At 40.7% G+C, this 21337-nt stretch overlaps 1 protein-coding gene across 2 annotated transcripts in view; it reads left to right on the top strand.

Moving 5' to 3' along the window:
- The first annotated feature begins 364 nt into the window (after positions 1 to 364).
- Positions 365 to 21337, top strand: part of LOC141564552 (uncharacterized) — a 65239-nt gene continuing 44266 nt past the window's right edge. The window contains exons 1-4 of one of the 2 annotated variants that reach the window (XR_012488650.1): positions 365 to 536; positions 14700 to 14837; positions 16860 to 16986; positions 17957 to 18025. Coding sequence is in view for 1 of the 2 variants with exons in the window: in XM_074307141.1 (XP_074163242.1) it covers positions 14805 to 14837; positions 16860 to 16986 (160 nt within the window). In the remaining variant the exon portion in view is untranslated. The remainder of the gene's footprint in view (positions 537 to 14699; positions 14838 to 16859; positions 16987 to 17956; positions 18026 to 21337) is intronic. The other variant, XM_074307141.1, reaches the window with a different exon arrangement.

The raw sequence follows: 21337 nt of genomic DNA, 5'->3' as shown, positions 1-21337 counted from the left end.
AATTGAATTTAAATAGAATTTTCAATTTTCCCAAGGTCCCACCTCAAATATAGGACCCACTGCTTTCTGTTTGGCTGCTGCTCAGGTTTTATCTAAGCACCCTTTCTGCTCAGGTGCAAAAGGAGAGAGCCCCAGAGCTATGAAGGAGAGAGGGAAAAGGTGGCAGTCTGGGGGGGAGGAGGAGATCTCAGAGCTGAACAGTGGGGTGGGTGGTGATCCAGGTGTTATAAGAGCCCTTGAGGTGGAGTTTGGAAGCCTGGGAGGAGTCCGGGATAAAAGTGGGGCCTCTCCATTGGTGAAGACATTTCTTGTGATGGAGGGCGGGGTTGGGACAGGAAGCAGTTCAATGTCAGTCAACCTAGTCTTGGTTGTGGTAGGAGGAGACACTCTTTTTGGGAAGTCTCAGAGGCTGGCTAAGTTGGTAACTATTGTGTCCACGAGAAATTATCTAGAATGAGCTGGCTGGAAACTGGAACTTCCGGACTGGAGATCTCTCTGCCTCCTGCAAGCCAGCTCTGTAGAGGTGCAGGTCCCAGGTAGGTCCAACCACCTCCCAGAATATCTACCCCCACCCCTTCCCCTCCCCCTCAGAGGTTTGGCTAGTTTCCTTTGTCTTTGCTAATGGAGGGATGGTCTGACCTTGGGCAGCACCTGGAAGGTGCTGCTCTACCAGACTGTGCTATTGAACAAGTTCTCCCTCCCCAGCCTCCCCTCTAATCTTCCCTTTCCTGGCCGACCCTCTTTTTCACACCCCAAATACTTCTCTAACTTTGGAGGTTACTGTCCCGGGATTCATCATTGATTCTCATTTTCCCTGTTTCAGACCTTGCCCATAAGGAGCCAGGAGTGCAGCCTTGTTCCTGGATCCTGATTAGAAATGTAGATTTTTTTTCTCTTTCCACTTCTATCCTCTTCTAGAATTCAGGGCAATTTTCCTTCATAATTTCTTGTAATATTGTATCCAGAATCTTTTTTAAATAATCACTTTTAGGTAGTCTAATAATTGTCATGTTTTCTCTGTTCTGTTCTCTAAATTTTTTTTTTTCTCTGAGGCTGGGGTTAAGTGACTTGCCCAGGGTCACACAGCTAGGAAGTGTTAAGTGTCTGAGACCACATTTGAACTCGGGTCCTCCTGAATTCAGGGCTGGTGCTCTATCCACTGTGTCACCTAGCTGCCCCGTTCTCTAGTTTTTCTAATGAGATGTTTCAGATTCTCTTCTATTTTTTTCTAGTTTAATTATTTTTTGGTGTATCATGTCACTCAATTCTCTGGTTCAGTTCTATTTTTTAAGGACTTATTGAACCTCTTTCAAATTACCTTTCTTTTCATAATTTCTTGCATTGCTTTCATTTTCTTTCCCTTGCCCCCAACATTTTCTTTCTTTCTTTATTTTAATTTTTTAATATAATTTATTAATTTTATAATTATAATTTTTTTGGACAGTACAGATGCATGGGTAATTTTTTTTAACATTATCCCTTGTATTCACTTTTCCAAATTTTCCCCTCCCTCCCTCTACTCCCTCCCCTAGATGACAGGCAATGCCATATATAATAAATGTGTTACAGTATATCCTAGATACAGTATATGTGTGTAAAACCAAATTTCTTGTTGCATGGTAAGATTTGGATTCCGAAGTTATAAGTAACTTGGGTAGAAAACAATAGTGCAAACATTTTACACTCCTTTCCCAGTGTTCCTTCTTTGGGTGTAGCTATTTCTGTCCATCATTGATCAAGTGGAACTGAATTGGATCTTCTCTATGTTGAAGATATTGACTTCAATTAGAATATATCTTCATACAATGTCGTTGTTGTAGTGTATAGTGATCTCCTGGTTCTGCTCTTTTCACTCAGCGTCAGATCATGTAAGTCTCTCCAAGCCTCTGGTCATTTCTTACAGAACAATAATATTCCATAACCTTCATATACCATAATTTACCCAACCATTCTCCAATGGATGGACATCCATTCATCTTCCAGTTTCTAGCCACTATGAAAAGAGCTGCCACAAACATTTTGGCACATACAGGTCCCTTTAACTTCTTTAGTATTTCTTTGGGATAAAAACCCAGTAGTAGCACTGCTGGATCAAAGGGCATGCACAACTTGATAACTTTTGCCCCCAACATTTTCTTGATCTCTTATTTGGCTTTTGAATTCCTTTTTATGTTCTTGCAGGAAGTCTATTGTCCTTGTTGTATGCCCTTGCTGTTATTCTTTGGGACAGGAATGGCTTATGTTTTAGGCTCACTATCTTCTGAAAAATTAACCCAGATCTTGTTTTATTTCTAAAGTAGCCTGAATCCATGAATCCTATTTCTTGCCCCCACTTGAATCATGCCAACACTGCAACATCTCTGCCATCCATCTTCTCTACACTGATGTTTCAACCTTCTGCTCTAGCTCCTTGTCAGCTCACCCTTGGAGTACTGTAGCAGCCTGCTTGTGGGCTGGCCTGGCTCCATGGTGTCTGACTCCAATGCATCCCTCATTTAGCCAACAAGGTGATTTTCCTGAAGATCCAATTTTCCTGGACTGAGTAAACATTAGGGATTTTTTACCAACCTGCAAATGTGAACCCTTTCTATGTCTTGATGATGATGGGCAGGATTCTCATACCTTAGTTCTTTGGGAACTCATGACAATGGCTTCCTTGCATTCCAGGAAGATGATATTGTGTTTCTCCCCTTCAAGAAATATCTCTGGCTATTCTCTGGCAATGTGGTCTCCCTTATTTGTGCCTACCAGTTACCTTCATTTTCCAACTGAAAGCTTTCTTTCTACAGGAAACCTGTTGAGTGGGACCACCGACAGCAATAAATCAGAGGCATCTTAAGGTAGAAAACAAAGGAGTTTTAATTGGCCAGATCTTGGGAGAGTTGACCATCTCCCCACCAGATAGGGTGGTCTGGCAGTGAAGAGAGGTAAGAGACAGCAGACAATGATTACATAAGGGTCTGAGGTAACACTCCTTATGGATTGGACCTTGGCCCTGATTGGACAGCGGAAATAACTTCACATTTCAAGTTGTAAATGATGAAAAACTGCTAACCCAATCACATCTTTAGGATATTAAATTACCCTATATGGTACTTTTAATGCCAAGGTAGACCTTAGTCCCACAAAAGGATAATATTGTAATGCTGGAGAAACTGAGGCAAGAGAGAGATTAGAGAGTATTTAATAATTTATTTAAAAGGGAGAGATTTACTGGGACCAAATGGATCCATGGTTTGGTCCTAGGACTCAATGAGATCATCATCTCCAAGAATCCAGCAAATAATGTGAGTTCTCAATGACATATATATACATATACACACACACACACACACACACACACACACACACACACATACATATATGGCTGAGACTCAAGGGGGCACAGCGAGGAGGCTGGGTATGGAGTCTGGGTGCTGAAAGCAGGAACAGGACTCTGACAAGCTGATTCTGTGAGGTTGAGGGGAGGCTTGGGGCATATCTGATCATTGGGATTATGGAGTGGGGAGAGGCAAACTACATTCTGAGGATGACTAAAGTAGAAGGTCTTTCTCCTTATCTGGATCATCAGGATTAGGAGGGAGTGTTGGTTGAGCAGAGTTGAACAGACCTATAATAAACCTCGGCAGAACAATTAGGGAAACTGAGGTAGGACTGGGTCAAGATAATAGGGAAAACTGAATGAGGAACAATAAAAAAGAACTGTGCCATAACAATATGATCCCACTCTTTGTGAAACCAGTGATCTCTGTGATGAGGTTTAGATTTGGGGAACCCAATGAAATTAGGGTTACTGGTGGTCAGAGATTTAAATGAGGTCTAGTGGCAGGTTTGGGATTCAGGGAGTCAAATGGAGCCCCCAACCCCTTTGGATTTGGCTCAAGGGTAGGGAGTTTTGGGGAACTTCCTTCTGTCCCCTCAAGAAGTTCCCTTTAAAGAAATTTACATTCCTGAAAATCTAGATTGAAGAGATTTATTACGGGGATTGGAAGTAAGGTTAAAGTCTGGTTAGGGAAATAGTTCAGGGTAAAGAGAAGATTTCACTGGAAACAGTATTCTAGTGGGCAGAAAGATCCTGGCTGTAAAGGGCACTGCCAAGGGCCACCTGTAAAAGCTTAGCTGATGGAAGCTCATTATATTGCTTGTCTTGGTTGGGTTGGGAAGCCCGAGCAGGTCATCAGAATGGGGGCTGGGAGAGCCCAAGTTGTCTGTGATGTTGTGGGGGCTGGGGCAAGTCCAGATCTCCCATTAGAATTCAAAGGGGTCCTTGGACTAAGATTTTTGAATCAAAGGTGCAGACTTAATGCCTCAGCCAGGAGGGGCTGGAGTAATCTGAATCACAAATCAGTTTCTTAAAGGGACCACAACCTGCTTTATCTGGAGAAAGAAACTTGCATCTGTTGTATAGTGGACCTTCAATCAGTTTTTAGAATACTGTCTCCATTGTGTGAGAGAGCTTTCACAGTTCACTTTATCCATAAGCTCTCTTGCTTCTAGTGTTTCCCTCTTTTCAGTGATATCCTATTTATCTTGTTTGCTTATTTGCAGGTTATTTCTTATTGTTTCTCCCATTATTTTGTGAGTGTGTTGTGAGAAGAGTTTGTTATTTGCCTTTTTTTGGAAACCCCTGTCATTTAGCATCTGACACAAAGGAGGCTTTTAAAAAGTGTTTATTGTTGGACTGATTTAGCCTTACAGCTTAGGTTTGATATTTTCCTCCTTCTCTAAAGTATAGAAACTGAGGCAGACAGATTAAGTGATGATTATAAAATGATAACACCCAATTTAACAATCAAGAAAATTCTATGTGGAATTTTCAGTAAGCATTTTTCAAAAATTTTAAAATAATAGCCACATAATAGTTATGATATAAAGCATAAAAATATACATTCAATAAGTGTGGGAAAGTCTTTGGTTGGAATTCATATCTTAGATATAAGATGCATCCTCTTGGGAAGCCTCAGAAATATAATGAATGTGTGGAGAGCTGGCCTGGAGGCAGGTTTTGGAAATTAAGTACCTGTTTAAGTTTTCTCTTTTATAGTGAGGATAAGGTTTGCAAACTGGAACTTCTGGGCAGGAGATCTGCACTTGTTGCAGAAAAGATAGAGATTTTATGCACAAATCCTAAGTGGGAAGGGGGGGGGGGAGTAAGTTACAATGCAACCACTGCCAGAGTTTGATTGGTTTCCCAATGGAAAAGGATACAACACTTCTTGGATTGTGTAATGTTCTCTAGTTCAGTTCTCTTGGGGTCTCTGGGAGCAGCCTTCATTTCAGTTCGGTAATCACCACTGCAGTAGCCAGAAGTTAAAGTCCAAATCCTTTACTGTCTCCTTCAAAGTCCTAGCTCCTTCCCTTGGGGCTTGGCTAGTTTTCTGGAGGCCTTCTGGAGGCTTAGTTTCAGCAGAGAAGTGAAGGAGGAGAGCCTGGCACCAAGGTAGTGTGAGATGGGATGAATCTGTCTGAGTTCAAAGGCTTGGGCTTGTGCTCCACAGCCTCCAACCTTCTGGCCACTTGTCTCTGAATCTCTGAATCTCCCTGGCTGGGGCTTTTAGCTTATATGCTCCACATTGAGTACAAACCAATCATTATATCACTAGGAAACCATTATTTGGTATAGGATTAAATCATAAATGGTAAACTAGACTTAACCAGTGTCTCCTCAATTCCACTCAGTGCCTTATTTCAAGTTCTGGTCCATACCATCTCCTTGGAGGATCAGATCAATCATACTGAACCATGCTAAATGAGATAACTATTGTCCCTATCAATTCCACTGACTTAGTCCCTTGTAAGAATCCTTTGTTTCAAGTTCAGAGTTCTGGCCCCTTAACAGATTGTTTCAAATCTCCAGGGTTGTGACCAGCCCCTCTCCAAAGCACAGAGGTCTGTGATAAGTTTTCTGTATTTTCCAGTCAATTCACTGATTGTACATAAGTACAGTACAGCACAAGGATATACATTATCAGAATGTTTGATCATTTTAAGGTGCATTGTGAGTCCTGCCAGAAAAGGCAGCTCTGAGAAATCTAAATTATTAGCATATTTATTAGGAGTATAACACAAAAAACTCATTACAAAGACAATATAAAATTGAATGACCTGAACATCATAATGGTTGCACTGTGGGAAGGCTTCTAGAAAGAGTTTTCATTTTTCTGAATCTAGGAAAGTTCTGTGGTCCATGATGTTTTGTTCTAGAAGAGGACCACAGGTAAAAGGGAGATGTTTTGATTTGTGTTGGAATGGGATGTAAGGGAGGCAGTGCTCTGCCAAGTCCAGTGGCAAGATAAAAGTCCTGAATCCTTCCTCCAACAAAACATCAGGTGATGGAAGCCTGGGGGAGGGGGAGCTCATGGGAGACAAGATGAACAGCCTGGTGGGTAAGTGGCCAGGTGAAATAAGAGTCCTAGGGTGGAGTTTGGAAGCCTGGGAGGAGTCTAGGGCTGGAGAAGAGCCATTCCAGTGGTCACTGGCCATGTGATGATGGGCAGGGCTTGAGGAGGGGAGGCAGGCAACATTCAGAGGTCATCACTCTGGATGATTTTGGGAGTGAGCCCACCCTCCAACTTTCAGTGGATTTGCTGCTGGTGCTCTTCAGACTCAGAGGACCTTCCTGGAATAGATGAATGGGAAGCAAGAAGGCTTGGGAATGAGATCTCTGGGTATTCTCTTAGATCTGCCATTTTCTACTTAGTGCAGCACATCTCTACTGGGGTAGGTCCCAGGTAGGTCTGAGCAGTGCTCCTCATGAGTCCCATTTTCAGCCTCCCCTTCTGGACTCCTCCCAGGCCCTCTCTCTGCCTCCAGTTCCTGTTTAGTGAATTGATTATACTGCCTTTAAACCTGATTTCTTTCTTTCTTTTTTTTTTTAAATTAATTAATTTATTTATTTATAATTTTTTAAAAATTAATTTTATAATTATAACATTTTTTGAGAATACATATACATAAGTAATTTCTTACAACATTATCCCTTGTACTCCCTTCTGTTCCGAATTTTCCCCTCCTTCCCTCCATCCCCTCCCCTAGATGGCAGGCAGTCCCATACATATTAAGTATGTTATAGTATATCCTAGATACAATATATGTGTGCAAAACTGAATCTCTTGTTACACAGAAAGGATTGGATTCAGAAGGTAAAAGCAATCTTGGAAGAAAGACAATAGTGCAAACAGTTTACACTCAATTCCCAGTGTTCCTTCTCTGGATGTAGCTGATTCTGTCCCTCATTGATCAACTGGAATTGGATTAGCTCTTCTCTATGTTGAAGATATCCACTTCCATCAGAATCCATCCTCATACAGTATTGTTGAAGAGTAGAATGATCTCCTGGTTCTGCTCTTTTCACTCAGCATCAGTTCATGTAAGTCTCCCCAAACCTCTCTGTATTCATCCTGCTGTCCACCTGATTTCTAATGAGGTTCCACAGGCTCTGCCTTTCTGCTTCCTCGAACCCTGCTTCGTTTCAGGAACTAAAGGATTTTCCTGGGCCCATTTCTCTGGATCCACAGATCTTGGGCTTCTTCCCAGACATGAGGCTCATTGTCTCCACATTCCTTTAAAGATTCTAAGCCTAAAATCTACCCAAGTTTCTTAGGAACCTTCCCCCATCTTCCAGTTACATTTCAGGACACAGTCGTCCAGTTTTTTTTCTGGTTCAGCTACCCACCTAAATCACTTCTGGACACTTAAATTTATTCTTTTTTATCCAGGCTTCCCAGCTCCCTGCCGCCTCCCTCACTTCAGGTCCTGGGAGCTGAGTCCCAGACTAGATTGGCTCTTAGCCTTAGGCTTCCTCTTGTCTTTTCTGGGGGCTCCATCTCAGAGCCTTTACCTCCTTACTGGATCCCTCAGTTAGTTTATTGTCTAAACTATACGTCTAATGGGGAGAAGGGATGCTGGGAGGACCAAGTATCACTGGCAGGGAGATTTCTGACTCCAGGGACATTGAGTTTCTAAACACTCTCATCCCATCTGGGGCCCCAAATCCTCCTGCCTCTAAGGTCTGTAGGTGAGAGGGGGAGAGGAAGGGAGTCAGAGGAGTAGGAGTAATTGAAGGTGAGCCCATCCTCCATTTTATTCCATTCCTTCACAGTCATCTCATTCCTGGTCCCTTCTATCTATGCAAAGGCCTGCCTGCCCCTGGGGCCAATAGCCCTGGGGACTTTTCCTTCCCACTTTTGTTGTTTTTGACTGGGTAAAAGAGGTCATTTCCAGGCTTTAATCCCTCTGTGGGCGTTGCCTCCTTCAGACTGATAGCTTAGCTTAAGGTCTAGGTGTCCCCTGCTTTCTGGGCCATCTGCAGTCATCCTGAGCTATATATACTGGCCACTGGAGCCAGGGGGCTCTGGAGGAGGAGGTGAGGCTGGGGACTTTGCACTTCAGCATGGTCTCCTCCCCTGTCCCAGTTCAATTACCTGACTTCCCAATCTTGCCTTTCCCTTCCCAATATTGGGGTCCTCTTAAAGAAGGAAGGGCAAACAACAAGCCTGTAGAAATTCAGTTCTTTCTTAGGTTCTTAGTAAGTGCTAACTAAGTGCAGTTTCCGGAGACAACAGAACTTTACAATTCTTAACTAGAGTTACAAGTATTATCTCAGGTAGGGACTTAGTTATTTCTTTTTTTTTCCTCTTTCCTTTTTTATGCTATTCTTTTTTTTCCCCCCTGAGGCTGGGGTTAAGTGACTTGCCCAGGGTCACACAGCTAGGAAGTGTTAAGTGTCTGAGACCTGATTTGAACTCGGCTCCTCCTGAATTCAAGGCTACTGCACCACCTAGCTGCCCCATTTTATGCTACTCTTAACTCTTTTATTGGAAAACTTAAATTCTCTGTTCTTCTCAGGCCTTTTCTTTTTTTTTTCTTTTTTTTTTTCTTTTATTTATTTATTTATTTATTTATTTTTTAAAAAATTTTTATTTTATTTTATAATTATAACATTTTTTGACAGTACATATGCATGGGTAATTTTTTACAACATTATCCCTTGCACTTACTTCTATTCAGATTTTTTCCCTTCCTCCCCCAACCCCCTCCCCCAGATGGCAAGCAGTCTTATATATGTTAAATATATTACAGTATAATTTAGATACAATATATGTGTGTAGAACCGAATTTTTTGTTGCACAGGAAGAATTGGATTCAGAAGGTAAAAATAACAGTTTACATTCATTTCCCAGTGTTCCTTTTCTGGATGTAGCTGGTTCTGTCCATCATTAATCAATTGGAATTGGATTAGCTCTTCTCTATGTTGAAGAAATCCACTTCCATCAGCATACATCCTCGTACAGTATCACTGTTGAAGTGTATAATGATCTTCTGGCTCTGCTCGTTTCACTCAGCATCAGTTGATGTAAGTCTCTCCAAGCCTCTCTGTATTTCTCCTGTTGGTCATTTCTTATAGAACAATAATATTCCATAACATTCATATACCATAGTTTACCCAACCATTCTCCAATTGATGGACATCCATTCATCTTCCAGCTTCTAGCCACTATGAAAAGGGCTGTCACAAACATTTTGGCACATACAGGACCCTTTCCCTTCTCTAGTAGTTCCTTGGGGTATAAGCCCAGTAGTAGTATGGCTGGGTCAAAGGGTATGCACATTTTGATAACTTTTTGGGCATAATTCCAGATTGCTCTCCAGAATGGTTGGATTCTTTCACAACTCCACCAACAATGCATCAGTGTCCCAGTTTTCCCACAGCCCCTCCAACATTCATCGTTATTTGTTCCTGTCATCTTAGCCAATCTGACAGGTGTGTAATGATACCTCAAAGTATGCCTTAATTTGCATTTCTCTGATCAATAGTGATTTGGAACACTCTTTCATATGAGTGGAAATAGTTTTAATTTCATCATCTGAAAATTGTCTGTTCATATGCTTTGACCATTTATCAATTGGAGAATGGCTTGATTTCTTATAAATTAAAGTCAATTCTCTGTATATTTTGGAGATGAGGCCTTTATCAGAACCTTTAACTGTAAAAATTTTTTCCCAATTTGTTACTTCCCTTCTAATCTTGTTTGCATTAGTTTTGTTTGTGCAGAAACTTTTTAATTTGGTGTAATCAAAATGTTCTATTTTGTGATCAATAATGGTCTCTAGTTCTCCCTTGGACACAAACTCCTTCCTCCTCCACAAGTCTGAGAGGTAAACCATCCCATGTTCCTCCAATTTATTTATGATTTCGTTCTTTATGCCTAAATCTTGGACTCATTTTGATCTAATCTTAGTATGTGGTGTTAAATGTGGGTCCATGCCTAGTTTCTGCCATACTAATTTCCAGTTTTCCCAGCAGTTTTTGTCAAATAATGAATTCTTATCCCAAAATTTGGGATCTTTGGGTTTGTCAAAGATTAGATTGCTATTTTTATTCACTATCTTGCCCTCTGAACCTAACCTATGCCACTGATCCACTAGTCTATTTCTTAGCCAATACAAAATGGTTTTGGTGACTGTTCCTTTACAATACAGTTCTAGATCAGGTATAGCTAGACCACCTTCATTTAATTTTTTTTTCATTAGTTCCCTTGCAATTCTCAACCTTTTATTCTTCCATATGAATTTTGTTGTTATTTTTTCTAGGTCATTAAAATAGTTTCTTGTGAGTCTGATTGGTATAGCACTAAATAAATAGATTAGTTTGGGGAGTATTGTCATCTTTATTATATTCACTCGGCCTATCCAAGAGCACTGAATGTCTTTCCAATTATTTAAATCTGACTTTATTTTTGTGGCAAGTGTTTTGTAATTTTGCTCATATACTTCCTGACTCTCCTTTGGTAGATATATTCCCAAATATTTGATACTATCGACTGTTATTTTGAATGGAATTTCTCTTTGTATCTCTTGCTGTTGGATTGTGTTGGTAATGTATAAAAATCCTGAGGATTTATGTGGATTTATTTTGTATCCTGCGACTTTGCTAAAATTCTGAATTATTTCTAATAGCTTTTTAGCAGAGTCTTTGGGGTTCTCTAAGTATACCATCATGTCATCTGCGAAAAGTGACAATTTGATTTCTTCATTTCCTACTCTAATTCCTTGGATCTCTTTCTCGGCTCTTATTGCCAAGGCTAGAGTTTCTAGTTCTATATTGAATAGTAATGGTGATAGTGGGCAACCTTGTTTCACTCCTGATCTTACAGGGAAAGGTTCTAGTTTATCACCATTACATATGATGTTTACTGAAGGTTTTAAATATATGTTCCTTATTATTTTAAGGAATAGTCCATTTATTCCTATACTCTCAAGTGTTTTTAGTAGGAATGGATGTTGGATTTTTTCAAATGCCTTTTCTGCATCTATTGAGATGATCATATGCTTTTTATTAATTTGATTATTAATATGGTCAATTATACTAATAGTTTTCCTAATATTAAACCAGCCCTGCATTCCTGGTATAAATCCCACTTGGTCATAATGTATTATCCTGGGGATGATTTTCTGAAGTCTATTTGCTAATATCTTATTTAAGATTTTAGCATCAATATTCATTAAGGAAATTGGTCTATAGTTTTCTTTCTCAGTTTTCGATCTACCTGGTTTAGGTATCAGTACCATGTCTGTGTCATAGAAGGAATTTGGTAGGACTCCTTCAATCCCTATTTTTTCAAATAGTTTACATAGCATTGGAGTTAGTTGTTCTTTAAATGTTTGGTAGAATTCACCTGTAAATCCATCTGGTCCTGGGGACTTTTTCTTAGGAAGTTGGTTAATAGCTTGGTCTATTTCTTTTTCTGAGATGGGACTATTTAGACTAGTTACTTCTTGCTCTGTTAATCTGGGCAAGCTATATTTTTGAAGGTATTCTTCCATTTCATTTAAGTTATCGAATTTATCGGCATAAAGTTGAGCAAAGTAGCTCCTAAGTATTGTTCTAATTTCCTCTTCATTAGTGGTGAGTTCACCCTTTTCATTTTCAAGACTATCAATTTGCTTTTTCTCTTTCCTTTTTTTAATCAGGTTTACTAAGGGTTTGTCTATTTTGTTGGTTTTTTCATAAAACCAACTCTTAGTTTTATTAATTAATTCAATAGTTTTTTTACTTTCAATTTTATTAATCTCACCTTTTATTTTTTGAATTTCAAGTTTTGTGTTTGTGTGGGGGTTTTTAATTTGTTCCTGTTCTAGCAATTTTAGTTGTAAACCCAATTCGTTGGCCCTCTCTTTCTTTATTTTATGCAAGTAGGCCTGTAGAGATATAAAACTTCCCCTAATTACTGCTTTGGCTGTATCCCACACATTTTGGTATGATGTCTCATTATTGTCATGTTCTTGGGTGAAGTTATTAATTATGTCTATGATTTGCTGTTTTCCCCAATCATTCTTTAGTATAAGATTATTTAGTTTCCAATTATTTTTTGGTCTATTTTCCCCTGGCTTTTTATTAAATGTTATTTTGATTGCATTATGGTCTGAAAAGGATGCATTTACTATTTCTGCCTTACTGCATTTGATTTTGAGGTTTTTATGCCCTAGTATATGATCAATTTTTGTATAGGTTCCATGAACTGCTGAGAAGAAAGTATATTCCTTTCTGTCTCCATTTAGCTTTCGCCAAAGATCTATCATATCAAACTTTTCTAGTATTCTATTTACCTCTTTGACTTCTTTCTTATTTATTTTGTGGTTTGATTTATCTAATTCTGAGAGTGCAAGGTTGAGATCTCCCTCTATTATAGTTTTGCTATCTATTTCCTCTTGCAGCTCTCTTAATTTCTCTTTTAAGAATTTAGATGCTGCACTACTTGGTGCATACATGTTTAATATTGATACTGCTTCACTATTGATGCTTCCCTTTAGCAGGATATAATGCCCTTCCTTATCCCTTTTAATTAGATCAATTTTTGTTTTTGCTTGATCTGAGCTGAGGATGGCTACTCCTGCTTTTTTGGTTTTGCCTGAAGCATAATAGATTCTGCTCCACCCTTTTACTTTTAGTTTGAATGTCTCATCCTGTTTCAGGTGTGTTTCCTGTAAACAACATACAGTAGGATTCTCAGGCCTTTTCATGAAAAATGTTTGAAAATTGCCTTTTTCATTGAATTTTTTCCTTTGTGAAAGATGATGTTCAGTTTATTTGGGTAGTTATTTTGAGAGGGCAATTCATGCTTCTTTGCCTTCTGGAATGTCATGTTGGGATCCTGACTGTGCCTGAACAATATATGAGTTGCTTCTGGCTCCTTCCAAATTTTATTCTTGACCTTCTGCAATTTGGCTATACTGTTCCTAGTGTGAGGGATGTAGAATACCCTTACCCAAAATACTACTTAGAGATCATTCAGTGAAAGGCAGAAAAGGTGTTTGTTGAAAACCTCCTGCTGATGAGCCATCCCATCAGGAGATAAAAAGAGAAAGCTCTTGGTAGGAGGGCTAAAGAAGTAGCAAAGATACACAGCTTTTATACAAGGGATTACATCTCTAGGAAGAGAGCATTGAGAAGGGGAGGGATGGGTTGTTTATCTGGAGAGATTGGAATGGAAGGTTTCTGTTTCCTGAAATCTCCAGATTTCTAAGAAACAAAAAAATCAGGCCTTCAGGCTTAATCAAGCAGAGGTCAAGCTAATAGACTAAATATCAATAAATGTCAAACCTTGATAAATGCTCAGGTTAAGTAAATATGGTTATATATGGCCAAGGCTCAAGTAAATATGAGCCTGCACATATGATACATGTCATAGGGGAACCCCAGAAATAATGAAAATAAAATACAGAAAAAGAATTCATACATTCCTGTAAGTTCTTCACTTTCTCTATTCCACACACTAGGAGTTTTCATTTGGGGATCTCTTTCAGGAGGTGATCAGTGGGTTCTTCCCATGTTTATTTCATTTATATTAGCTTCTAAATATTTAAGGAATTATTTTCTTCAGTGTAGCTTCTTTTTCATGGAGCCAATTCTTGTAAAGGAGTTATTCTCTTTAATGGATTTTTGTGCTTTCCTTAAACCAAAGTGGTGACTTTTTTTTTTTTTCACATGATTCTCTCATTCTAATCTGACTTCCTAATTTTTATTCTACTTCTCTTATTTGACTTTTAAATTCCTTTTGGAGCTCCTCCAGGAGGACTTTTTGGACCTGTGACCAATCCATATTTCTCTTTGAGATTTCGTATTGGAGGCATTTTGATCTTGTCTTCCATGTTGTTAACCTTCCCTTCAACCATAACAATTTTCTATTTCAGAGTTTTTTTTGTTTGTTTGTTTGTTTTTTTGTTTTAAATTTTGTCCTGTTTTTTTTTTTCTCATTTTCCAGGCTAAACTGTGGTTTTTAAGGTTGAGCAGAGGACACTGTCCCAAGCTTTTTGCTCTGGGGTCAATTGCTTGGTCACTGGCTTCCTTCTTCAAAGACAGAGGCTCAGGGGCTGGCTCCTTGCCAGTTGTGCCAAGGGCTCTGGAACTGGCTGTATACATTCTCAGCCAATTTGCCACTGAGGTTGGGGAGAAAATTGTTTCTCCCCATTGTTTTGTAGGTTCTGTCACTCCTCTCTTAATTAAAAGTTATTTCCTAGGAAACTGCAGGGACTTCAAGCAATATCCTGCCTTTTCTCTCTTGACTCCACCACTTTCATTTTTTAACCTGCTCCTCCTTTCAGCCTCCCTCCCCCTATTGGTTGGGGTCTCTTTTGTAAGGGCAGGGCCAAGGGCTTAGTAACTCCCCTGGGTCCTCATCCTCTGTAATTTCCTCTAGGCTAGCCCCCTGTCCAGGAAAAGAAGGGAAAGACATCTGATAATCATCCACCAACCTGCAGAGGACTAAGGCCTGACCTAAGCAGGGAGCCTGGAGCCAGAGGGAATGGCCCCTGAGATCCGCAGACCTCCACCCCAGGTGAGTGTATTCTGCCCACAGATGTGGCAACATCAGCCCAAGAGGCCATTTTTACAGATCTGGAGGATGGTCTGTGAGGCTGGCCATCTCTCTTATCTGTGGATCCTTTACAAAAATAGGCAGGTAAGTGAATGCAGTAATAACAACACTGCCCTCCTCTCTCCTATGTTTTAGACTGATTCATTGTCCCTTTGGCATCTTGAGCACTAACTCCCTTCCCCCAGTCGCTGCCCCCAAGTTTGTTTAAATTTCTCCTCAATATAGGTCCCTGACAAGCATGACCCTTTCACTCATTTGTATTTATAGATACTATGTCTATGCATTGGTCCAGCACCTTCTCCTCAATAGACACACACAGAGACACACACACACACACACACACACACACACACACACACACACACACACAGACACACACACCCCTTTTAGCCTCTCTGTGTCCTGTGGCCAAGGTCCCTTCTGTAGCCACTCACTGTTCTGGAAATCTTTGACCCTGAGTATTGTGTGGAGCAGAGCCCTTCCCCAGCTTTTGTCCTTTCCCTGGCTGGGAGCAGAGCAGAAATTGTCCTCCTGCTGCTGCTCAGCTCCTGCTGCCTCAGACCACACAGACCTTCCCAAATCTCTCTGAATCCCTTCTCTTTGCCATTTTTGTGGCTATTGTTATATTTTAATTTTTAATTTTTTTTCCCTGAGGCAATTGGGTTAAGTGACTTTGCCCAGGTTCACACACCTAGGAAGTATTAATTGTGTGAGGTCACATTGGAACTCAGAACTCAGGTTCTCCTGACTTCCCAGCCAGGGCACTTTGCCATCTAGTGGCCCCTATTGTAATTTATTTTAACCTTAAACATGAAATAAGAGAAGAAATAAAGAGTCACCTAACCAGTGGAACATAAGAGCAGGTTCAATATAAAGCACACCTACATAATAACTGCTCCCCATGTTTCAGGAGCTGTCCAGCATTTCTTTACTTCCTGGTCGGTTTTCTATTATTCCATTTTATTTTCTTTATCTCCTGAAACCCTTCCATGCCCCCAAAGCTGCAATTAGGTACTTCTAGAATAACTCCATTAGAGTCATCTCATCACAAGCCTTTCTCTCCCTTTATCATTGCTTAGGTCAAAGCAACAGGCATTTAGAAAGGGAAGAGGCTCTGTGGGAATATAGAGGAGATGCAAAGAAAGAAAAATCAGTTCCTTCCCTCAAGAAGTTTCCACTCTAACATGGAAGACAACATGTCAGCAGCTGAGTCCACACCAGCTGTGTACACTGTAGGTGGGAGGCCCATGCATGGCTGTGCTTCCAAGTGTTCTCGTAGAGGATGTGACCTTTGGATAAATCTCTTCTCTCTGCTTTAGTTTGCTTTTGTAAATTGTTAATCACTGGGCCAGATCCATTAAGAAGCCTGTGAGTCTGAAATTTGGAAGAAAAAATCTTACAAAACTGAATGTTGAAAACTATTTCCTTTATATACTAATATATTATATACTATAATAAAACTAAATATATTTTGTTTAGAAAAATAAAATACTCTTGTGGGGGGGAGGATAGTGTTTTCATCTGGATTAGACTTAATTTCTGGCCTTTGCAAAATTCACAGTATCTTTTTTCCTCCTCAGTGATCATGGAAATGTTTTAACTTTACAGCACATAATACTTGCTAGCTTCACACAAACACTTCATGCCATTTTCTTGGCATAGCACTGTCTGATTTCACCACCAAAAATCCTCATCTCTCTCTGATAGAAGCCATAACTTTCCTGATTCCACAGGCAGTACTATTTCCTAATAAGACATTTCTCAATTTTATTCCATCAGAAAATCTAAGATGTGTTTCTCTATATTCCACTGGTCTTTGGGGGACTTTGGTTTCTGTTCTGGCTCTGAATCCTGCCAGGATTGTCACCTTTGGGCAGATCCCTCCTCCATACTTCAGCTCCCTTCTATAAATTGAGGAGTATTGTATTAGGTCAGTTATGAATGTGCTTCCCCTCTTATGTCCTCTGGGTGTTGGTGTTTTAGGAGTTGGTGACCTTCAAGGATGTGGCTGTGGACTTCAGCCCTGAGGAGTGGGATCTGTTGGACCCGGATCAGAAAGAGCTTCATAAAGAGGTCATGCTGGAGAATGCCGAGAACTTGCTCTCCCTGGGTAAGGAGCGCTTCCCTTGGAACTCTGGGAATGCCATCAAGAGGAATGTCGCCATCCCCTCCCTAGTGTTCAGAGTTTCAGGCTTTTATCAGTTGTTAGAAAGGCCCTCCTATCCCCATGAGGCAGGGTCCTCCTGCTGCCTGATTCTTTTAAACGTGGCCTTTGCATTGTAAGATGGGAACCCAGCACTTCTGTCTGCAAACCTTCTGAAAACAGGTCCTGTCCCTTTTCACTGAGGATGGGATAAGAGAAGGAACCCCCTTCCTCTTGGGGGAACCATTTTGTCTTTGTAATGTTCTTTTCGGTAAAAAATAAATAAATAAATAAATAAACAAACAAGTGTTTACCTCACTGCCCCTGGTGTAACCCATAAATCTCCAGCACAGCAAGTGGGCCCTTGTTCTTCCTTCCTACATCCCCCAAAGGCCTCCACAGATACAGGGAGAGAAAGGGAAGGGAGGAGGTGTTTTTATACATTTGCTGGGAGCCAGGTCTTGTGCTCAGAGCTTCCTTCATGCACTTATTGCACTTGATTCCCACCAAAACCCTTTGTAGTAGCTGCCATCTTTATCCCCATATTCCAAGTCTGGAGGCTGAACCAAACAAATGAAATGACTTACTCAGAGTCACATAGCCAGGATGTGTCTAAATCCAAATTTGAACTCGGGGGTTCTTGACTGCAGGCCCTGTGCTCCCTTCTCTGTGCTCCCGGCTGCCTCCTAAATCCAGAAAAATGAAGCAGTGGGATGAGGCCATCTTGCTGCGAAGGAGGCAGCAAAATCAAGATCTTGTGACTCCAGATTGCTTGCATGGCCTCCTTTCTCTCTGCCCTCTTTCCCTGGCAATAAGCACCCTGAACACCATCTTTGAGTTGTCCTTGGAACCACTCAGTGGGCCTCATTCTCATTATTCTAATGAGGAATAAATGACAAGTTTCAAGTCTCACAGCCACCATCTTCCCCCTGCCCAGGACTTCCAGTTCCCAGAGAAGATTTCATCTCCCATGTGGAAAGAGGTGGCCTGAGGAACTCCTGTCCTGGTGAGTCCGTTGTAAGCTGGGGTGCAGGCTGCTATCCCAGGAGGCTTCTTCATGTGATGGGCCTGGGGGCAGGGAAACTGGCTTGGAATCCCTTTTCAGACTCTTGTGGTAGGGAGATCCTGAGCACTTCACTGAACCTCTGAACCTCAGTCTTTTCATCTATAAAATGAGGGGGTTGGACTCCATGGCCTTTCAGTTCTCTTCTAATGGAGATCCTAGTGGAAGTCTTTTTTGGAAATTTGGGGCCGTCCAACTATCTACAAGCAAAGAAAGAGGTCCCAGGCTGTCTAATATGACTTTTCTCAGACCTTCCTTAAGTCTAAAAGCATTTATTTTTATGTTTTTGATATTTATTTAAAACTAAAAATGAAATAGAAAAAGACAGAAAAGAATTTTAAAAAATGTTTTACGATTAGTAGAACATGAGGATTCAAAATCTAAAATAATAAATTTCCATAAACCATAAATGTAAGATATTATATTTAGACCCATCCATTGCTTTTTGCTTCCTTGTATTTTCTTTTGTTCTCTGCTGTCACCTTTTCCTTTATTCCCCCCTCACCTCCCTTACATCCTCTGGCAACTCCCCACACATAGGCTATAGTTAAGCACAGATCTATGTAGGGAAAGCAACAACCTCTGAGGAAAGCCAGCCACCAGGCTGGAATCTATCAGTTGGAAGACTCCCTTCCTGCCTCTTTCCCCCTTCCTTCCTTCTTTCTTTCTCCCCTCTTTTTCCTTCCTTACTTGTGTTTTATGATTTTAAAGGAAAGTTCGGATTCGCCCGTATAAATAACGCTCCACACACACGAAATTGAAAAGTGAAAGGAAAGAAAAATATTTTTATTAAATAGGGCAAGGTATAGACAATTTAGACTTACATAAAAAGCAAATAACAATAAGAATAGCTAATAATATAACAATCACTATTATAATGGATAGAGGAAGAGAATACATCACCAATCCAAGGGAACCCACAAGATCATCAAACTGGTCTGGGAGCCCCTCTTTTTCAGCCTTCTCAACTTGAGTTGTGTAAAGATTTTCCCACACAAGGCGTCCCCTCACGGGCGAGGCTCTATCATAATATGGGGCCCTGACCTTTTTTATGGGTCTTTAGACAAAGAAGGATTTTTGCAAAAAAATTATATAAGGGTTTGGCACATACATCTGTGCGGGTGCGGGGTACGGGAGGGCTTCACTAGTTGACTCGTTCCACATCCTCTGCATCTTGACAATTCTTTATTAATTGCCTATGCTCAAGGGAGGGAGCCACTCCTCTCTGGAACATAAACATCTCTAGGAATGGCTAGTTCCCAGCATCTAGTGTCAAAAATATACAGAGTTCATGGAACGGTCAAGTTCCCAAAATTTGGAAGCTCAGGCCTGTTAGATTTGAGTGAGCTTATAATCCTAATATGAAATTTTAAATTTCTTATTCAGCTTGTTTCCTTCTTTTCTTTTTTCCTTTCTTCTCTCTGTTCACATAGGATATCCTATGTCCTTACCTATAGATGCTCTTAAAAGCATTTTCCTCTCTCCTTCTTCATCACTGAACCATCACTGGATAGATTTCTTTCTTAGTTTTTACTGAGGCAATTGAGGTTAAGTGACTTGTCCAGGGGAACACATCTAGGAACTATTAAGTATTTCAGGCCAGGTTTGATCTCAGATCCTCTTGATTTCAGGGCTGGTGCTCTATCTATTGCACCACCTAGCTGTCCCAATTCTTCTCTTAGGAACAACCTTAAACCAAAATGAGTCTGATTCTCAATGATCACCCATAGGTCCCTTACTAAATCATATTTGGTCTTTATTGGGATGTTGACTAACTCAGACTGAGTATAAATCGCAAACATTTCTGCTTTGGCCAGGAACTCTGAGGGTCTTTTTAGAGTCACTGGTTTCTTTTTATTTATTGAGATGTTTTTGGACTAAGTGCTACAGGAGATTCTTTGCTTCCATTGCTCCCTAGCCTTTATCACTGAATGCTGGAGCCTCACTCACAGGAGACCTGTTGGAGACCTTACCTTAACAAGGCCCAAGTCTCCCCCAGCACCCAGAGTCATCTGCAGTAATCCTGATCTATACATGCCCACTGGGTGCAGATGGCTCTGTGGGGGAAAGTGAGGCCTGTGACCTTGGGCACCCTGCCTCACTTAAGTCCCTCAGGTATCATGGCGTGACCTCCCTCTTGTCACTGTCCTCTCTTAGAAGAAGGGACTGACAAGAGCAGACCTGACTCTGCTTTCATGATTTTCTCTGTCCCCATTCATTAGTTTGTGAATGGGAGTGGAGCCCACCACCTTACTCAGAGAAAATTCAGACCTAATTCATCCACTTTCTGCCTTATCCTGGTTCCTGTTGACCAAACCTAAGCTCATTCTTGGGGGATGGTTGTTTACATAACTGACAGCTTCCCTTAGGTTAGGGATATGGGAGGGAAAGACTCCTGGTTTATTCCATAACAGAACCAGAAGCCCCAGGCCCTTGTTGTCTTCACAATGGGATTTGCTAATAGGTCAGAGGGAGCAGGAAAGAGACAGAAATAGAAACAGAGATTTGGCCCCTCAGAGGGACCAGCATGCAAGCACTGAGATGGGTAATGTCAGCCAATCAGTAAACATAGATTAAGCACCTGGTCTGTTCTATCCATTGCACTGAGCCCCAGGTATACAAAGAGAAGTAGTCCAGAAGTTTTAAATCCAGCATAGAAACTTGGAAATGGTTTGAGAATAAGCAACAGTTTATGAAATTTATTCTTAGCTAGTCCAGGCACAGGAAAGTGTATTTTATGGAAATGCATCATGTGAAACAGACATATGCATATAAAGAGAGAGGGGAAGGGAAGTTTATGAAGGAAGGAAGCAGTGAGATGGGAAGAATCGAAATCATAGTGACAACGATAGCAGTTAACAAGCATATGGTGCCTACTGTGTGCCAATAATTTTATAGGTATTATCTCATTTGATGTTCACCACAACATGGGACGTGGGTACAATTATTACCTTTACTCTACAGGAAAACTGAGGCAAGGAAGCACATTCCCAAGGGTGCAGAGCTAGTTTGTGCCTGAGATTGAATTTGAAAGAAAGGATCGAAAGTAAAATGGAGAACATGTGTCTAGTGCAATGGATTGAGAAGCCTCAGTTTCCAGTCTCAAGTTCCAATCTCTGCTGCAGGGATTTGAATCAGGTTTCTCAGCCTTTCAGAGCTCATAGTCTGATTTCTAAATTAGGAGAACCTTCACCTGGCCTTTATCTCAGCTTTGTTGTGGTGGGGTCCAATGTCATTGTATTGTGTGTGGAACTG

The sequence above is a fragment of the Sminthopsis crassicaudata genome, chromosome 3 (genome assembly GCF_048593235.1).
Source record: "Sminthopsis crassicaudata isolate SCR6 chromosome 3, ASM4859323v1, whole genome shotgun sequence".
Classification (NCBI taxonomy): domain Eukaryota; kingdom Metazoa; phylum Chordata; class Mammalia; order Dasyuromorphia; family Dasyuridae; genus Sminthopsis; species Sminthopsis crassicaudata.
The sequence above is the reverse complement of the archived record's forward strand: the minus strand, read 5'-3'. Positions and strand labels throughout refer to the sequence as shown.